Source organism: Mesitornis unicolor, unplaced genomic scaffold, assembly GCF_000695765.1.
Source record: "Mesitornis unicolor isolate BGI_N332 unplaced genomic scaffold, ASM69576v1 scaffold53956, whole genome shotgun sequence".
NCBI classification, from domain to species: domain Eukaryota; kingdom Metazoa; phylum Chordata; class Aves; order Mesitornithiformes; family Mesitornithidae; genus Mesitornis; species Mesitornis unicolor.
In genome coordinates this window covers 1-5,709 of record NW_010192741.1, presented here as the reverse complement: position 1 = coordinate 5,709, position 5,709 = coordinate 1, and the positions used below count along the sequence as shown (strand labels likewise).

General features: G+C 37.6%; 1 protein-coding gene across 1 annotated transcript in view; it reads right to left on the bottom strand.

Annotated features, from left to right (window-relative positions):
• Positions 1-4,823, bottom strand: part of ATP11B (ATPase, class VI, type 11B) — a gene marked incomplete at its 5' end in the record, with an annotated part of 31,557 nt that extends 26,734 nt beyond the window's left edge. The window contains 9 exons of the mRNA XM_010187195.1: positions 352-505; positions 768-971; positions 1,705-1,886; positions 2,030-2,133; positions 2,217-2,290; positions 3,252-3,320; positions 3,732-3,904; positions 4,184-4,342; positions 4,626-4,823. Coding sequence (XP_010185497.1) covers positions 352-505; positions 768-971; positions 1,705-1,886; positions 2,030-2,133; positions 2,217-2,290; positions 3,252-3,320; positions 3,732-3,904; positions 4,184-4,342; positions 4,626-4,823 — 1,317 coding nt within the window. The remainder of the gene's footprint in view (positions 1-351; positions 506-767; positions 972-1,704; positions 1,887-2,029; positions 2,134-2,216; positions 2,291-3,251; positions 3,321-3,731; positions 3,905-4,183; positions 4,343-4,625) is intronic.
• Between the last annotated feature and the right edge of the window lie 886 nt (positions 4,824-5,709).

The following is a 5,709-nucleotide window of genomic DNA, read 5'->3' as shown; positions in this document are numbered from 1 at the left end:
TTCCCTACAGCTTCATGAATTTTCAATTTAACTTTTTTGGTTTGGAGAAGCAATGGAACAGGCAATGCAAAATCACGCAGGTGATCAGGATAGCTGCTGCTTTACAGAATACTCAGGAGGCTGATTAAAGATTAGCCTTTCTCTTGCATGGTGGCAGTACTTGGACTCTCCATCCACTTGCACAAACACATGTAGTTTCTGAGCAAACTACTCCAGATCAACTGAATTTAACAGAGATTCAAAAGTCACACAAAAGGTCAGGTAAACAGACAAAACAGTTCCAGAAATCCTTGCCTACTCAAAGCATGATAAAAATACCTACAAGACGATCCTGATTACATTCTCACTTACCTTTGCTTTCTGAAGGGGTGCCATGCGACAGCACAACACTGCAGAGCAGTTTTTGCAAACTTCCATGAACAGTTTTTCATGTTCCCTGAGTGCAAGAGAGAGGCTGGTCCCATCCACAACCAGTCCATGCTGGATAACATGGTCTTCTTTTATTCTATTTGGGGAAAAAAATGGTTTGTAGTGGTGTGATAGAAAAAAATTAAAATTTTGCTATGAACGACGTCGTTCCCCACACAATACACAAAGCAGTCAGCCTGTTGGACAGACTGCTTCTTCAAGTCTGTTATTAAATAATTTTTTTAAAAGGCAACTTCATGTGTTTGGCACATACATCAAAGGGATTGTCGTAAAATTTGAAAGTAAAAGAAAACCAAGCTAAGATCACCACCGAGATAATGCCATCCCAGGTACTTTACCTCTTGGCTAGCTGCCTCAGTTGCTCTGCGCATGTACTGTCCGACTTGTGCTGCACAAGCTCCAGGATGTTCATGGTTCTGTGGAAGTGTCCACACGATAAACTGACGCTAACAGCCGTTTCGTGCTTATCTCCAGTGAGCACCCACACTTTGATACCAGCCAACCTGAGTGCTTCTATAGTTTCTTGGACTTTCTCCTGCAGTCTAGAAACAAGGAAAAATCTTAAATAACCAATCAAGCTCTTTACAAAAAAAGAGCTCACACTGTAACTCCATACTGTTACTACTGTAACCCCACTATCATGGCAATTTAAGACTGCATTTCCAATGTGACATCTATTTTTCAGAGAATCATAGTTTGGCAGATGACATTCTGTTACCAGCAATAAAATTAAGGCCTTGATGAAACAAAAACTGAACTGAATTGCACTAAGTGGTGAAAAATTTGTCATAAGCGTATCTTAATTTAAATCAGGCACCACTGCTGCATTTGAGGAGCATTAAGACAGATCACAACAATGACTACCTACTCCAGTGCTTGAAAAGCTTCCAAGTGCTTCATCTCTACAGTCCAGTGTACAATACACTCTCTGACAGAACAGACACTACACAAGCAGAATGCTTTGTAAGGTAGCTATGTATAGAAGTTTACTCAAGGAATTAGCCATTACCCTAAATATTTACTGCAATCATTCTGTTTCATGTGCATTAGATCTCTCCTGATGAAGCACACTGTATGTCTTCATTAGTAAGTCAAAATCAGTCGGTGAAACACGTGTTTTGAATGCTCCTCAATTCAAAGAGTGGTAAACATACTAAACAAAAACACAGACCTTTTGGTGGTGGTGGGAGATTTTTTCATGGCACACATATTTTAGTTATAAAATCTAAACTTGCTATGTTTTTGACTGTAGTTAGCAGAAACCCCATCGCGTACTTGTCTTCTACTCCCGTAGCCCCAAGTAATTCCAGGTCCCTTTCTATGAAGTTGAATACATCTGCTAATCTTTCTTCCCGTTGTTGTAAGGCAGTCCTGGCCTCGTGAAGGCGTTTGCCAATTTCTCGATACTCCTCAGGTGTGAATCTTCTGTAGGCTACACACAAAGTTCTTAGTCCTTTCTGTGAGAAAATAAAAAGACTACACTCAGAGTAGACAAGACTTTGATCTAACAAGAAGGCATCACCTGCAATTTGTTCAGTTCAAGTCATAGATTTTGTAGAAGTCTTTTCTTCCAATCAGCTGGGCAAACATACATACTTACCAAAGCAAACTCATCCACATGTATCCTTGTTTTGTCGATTTCTCCACTCTTACTACGAGGAAGAATGGCAGATTCTGCGCCCTTTGTGAACAAAAGCTTTTCCCCTAAGTAGTACAACAGAACAAAAATTAAGGATACAAACTATTTAAGTTCTCAACCAGAGCTTGTGCAACTTCTGATCGCTTACCTGAGGGACTCTCTACGATGACACTCATTCTTCTGCGATTTGGATCAAACTCCAAAACATGAAGCAATTTATACCTGTATTTTGTGTTTCAACAGAAAAGGGAAGGGGAAAAAAACATTTTTAGAAATAAACTTCCAACAACACTTATAAATACTCACCCCACAGAGCTTTCCCCAAAATGTCATTTTTACATAGAAACTCTAGAAGTAATGCTACGACTGCTGAGTAACAATCACTGTCTTCTGTGTTTGTGCAACTGTCTGCTCTTCATCACTTCATACACATTTAATTCTGTTCTGTAGAATAAAAGATTCTTCTATCAATAGAAGTAGTTTCCTGAACACCAGCTTTACATCTGGAAATTAAAATCAGCTCCTACCTATTCCTTTATCCTTCTTATCCTTACTTGAAGTGTAACTTTGAAAACTGCATTTTATTTCTAACAGTTGTAAATAGCGCACGCAGTCAAAAAAGAGTGCATGTTCCCTGATAAATGGACTGTTTTTTATGTTACCTTACCACTAGTTTAGGAAATTAATTTCAGACATTTAAGTTTAAAGTACTGTCAACTAACTGACACAGACTGAATGGACAAAAGGTGTTATGACATACCACAGACACACAATTATCAGTAATATTTCTACACATTTGGGGAAAGTTTAAAACATGTAATTAGATTATGAACACACGATTCTGGGAACTTCTACAGCTGAATGCAGAAACTGTAAGACTTGAATAAACTATCCAGTTTTCCAGCTCTACTACAGACTCAACTCTTGAGGACTGGGCAAAGATACAAACTGTTATGATGCACACCTACACAGAGTAAGTCACACAAAATTCTTGCATCTCAGTTTCAATTGGTAAGGAATAAGATGCAAGCTGTCTTGAAGACATCAAGGGAAATGCACTAAAAAGAGCACGCTGTGAAAAGGGAAGGTTTTGTTATGAACAGAGAAGATTAATATAAAGTTCTCCTCTTAATCTTCACTACTGTTCTGTCCTTCAAAAGAAACAAGGAATAAAAATGAACACCTTTCTGGCTTTCCAAGACTTTTTACTTCCATGCTGTCCCCACTAGTTCCAGTAAATACTACTCCAACCCTAAAAAGAAAAGAAAATACACATTTAATCATCAATTCAGACATAATGCCTATTACTGGGGGTGGAGGGAAGAACAGAAGAGAGTGTGGAGAGCAGGGAGGGACTTCATACCTCATTACTGCTCTCTGTTTCTAGAGAAATTGAAGAATGCCCACCTTCTACAATATTTTAATGGCAATATACTCTGTTCACTATAATTTCCCAAGGATTTCCATAAATATTTTAAATCATCACTTTATAATATGCCTAGGTTCTTGTCTATTTTATCTTTGTATGTTTTCATAATAAAGTGACAATGCCAGGTCCTAGGCTTTACAATCTCTCCGTGCAATTTTTAAGGTTGCTTTGACCATGAACTGTCTGCCCTAATAGGTCATTTCTACATTAAATAGTTTTGGTAGTACAACTCACCGGCTTGCAGCTTCAACTAAAGCTTTCTCATCTGGTGAAGAAGCATAATACTCCAATGGGGGTGCTAACCCATTGCCATGCCAGGGACCATCAGCACCATCTGTTTGATCTGCATTGATCTGCACTGTATGACAAAGACAAACTGCTTTCAAGAAGAGTTCTTCCTCTTTCATCTATAAGAAAGAAAAAAACTTTATTTGTAACATTTGGATATCAATGTAAAACGTATTTAATACAATAAATATGTTTTTACTTAAAAATCTGCCCAGTATTTCAAGTTAAATCTCAACACGTTTAATAAATATTATTTGTTCAGTAACACTTAATAGCTTCAAACTATTAAAAAATTCTGATTTTTTAAAAAATGCTAATGCTAGAAGAATATTTCTCTGAAATAAAACAACTTATTTGAGATGCTTAACAGGGGTAAAAAAAAAAAAAAGACATCTTACCAAACTGTGCCTATTTCCATCTGGAGAATCTTCAGAAAACCCCTCTGGGGTCAGTTTACCATTGACCTCTTGGTACTTTATGCCATTAATGGAGCACTCCCGAAACTGCATCTCGTTTTCAGTTAATGTACCGGTTTTGTCTGTAAATACATACTCTACCTTTTGTAAAATAAAACAAAAAACAGACTTGGAGTTACATGTAATTGTTAGAAGATAAAAAAAATAAAATAATCTCAACTCATACTCTCCACTACACGTATTTTTTCTATAATGTAAAAATTTTAATGTCTGCCATCAGATGTTTATACCTTATCTTCAAGTCAATCAGAAATCAGAGCACAGCCAATAAAAAGTCTGCAGTAATGAATTTGAGTGTTAACGCTGAAGTAGAAAACAGAAGGTTAAAAAAAAGAAAGAAGATACAGTGTATTTTTTACTCTACCTGTCCCAATTCCTCATTGAGATCTGAAGTATTTACTTGTGCTCTCTGGTTTGTTTCTTCATGATAGAGGTCAAGATCCCAGCCAATAAAAAAAGATCCAAGAAATTTCTGCATCTCAACAGTCACATAAAGCGAAATAGGTATGATAAAATTGTAAAGTACCAGAAAAGCAAGAAAATCTGAAATAAACCTCAGAATCTACAAAAGAAAAAGAGAAAAATGTAAAGATTACTGCAGCGATCAGGTGAAACATAGTTACTTAGTTATGTTTCAATATGTATGAAAAGTGACACATTGACAGAGCCAGAGGAGACCAAGTCCCACACAGATAGGAGAGACAACACACACAGTGATCATGCAGGCATTTCCAGGTTGCCACAGCAACGCATCTCCAGACTGATGCAAACAGACTGCCTTGAGCTATGACTGATGTTTCAATTCTCAAGTTCATTAATTTGTGTCCTTTCTACTGAATCTGTCAGGAGGGCTGCCAATTAATATTAACTGCTGTGGTGATCCTGTTTTCAAATAGTTCTCTTCAAAGAGTTGGGTCTGAAAAATCAAATATGTTCCCTGTTCCATCAAACGGCACCTTTCAAAGGCTTTTCTAAGGAACCATAAATGGTGAAGGCAAACAACCGATACTCCATGTTGTCAGAGGAATCTGTAAATATTCTGTATTGGTTTAGGACAGCAGAGCGACAAGAGGGTTCCCGTCTATTGGCATTCCCCAGTAACATGGGAGATCCAGACTACGTGTCAGGAAAGAGACCATGTGGATTTCAATGGCACAGACTTCACACATACCTCTTGAAACAACTGTGGTCGACACATACATTTCAGGTAAACAGCTATGTAATAGGATAGAAATTTCTCTTTATTAGGTAGGACAATTTTAACAAACTCTGAAATGCAACATTACAGTCTCTCTGGAGTCTCTTTCATTTGGACAACAAACTCAATGTCTACATTGTACTTTGGGAAGACTTACCAACACATGACTATTGGGCAAGGGAGATTAAAGAAGAGGAAAACTGAGACATGTCTTTCAACTGACCCGGGTAACTACAGACCGGTCAGCCTC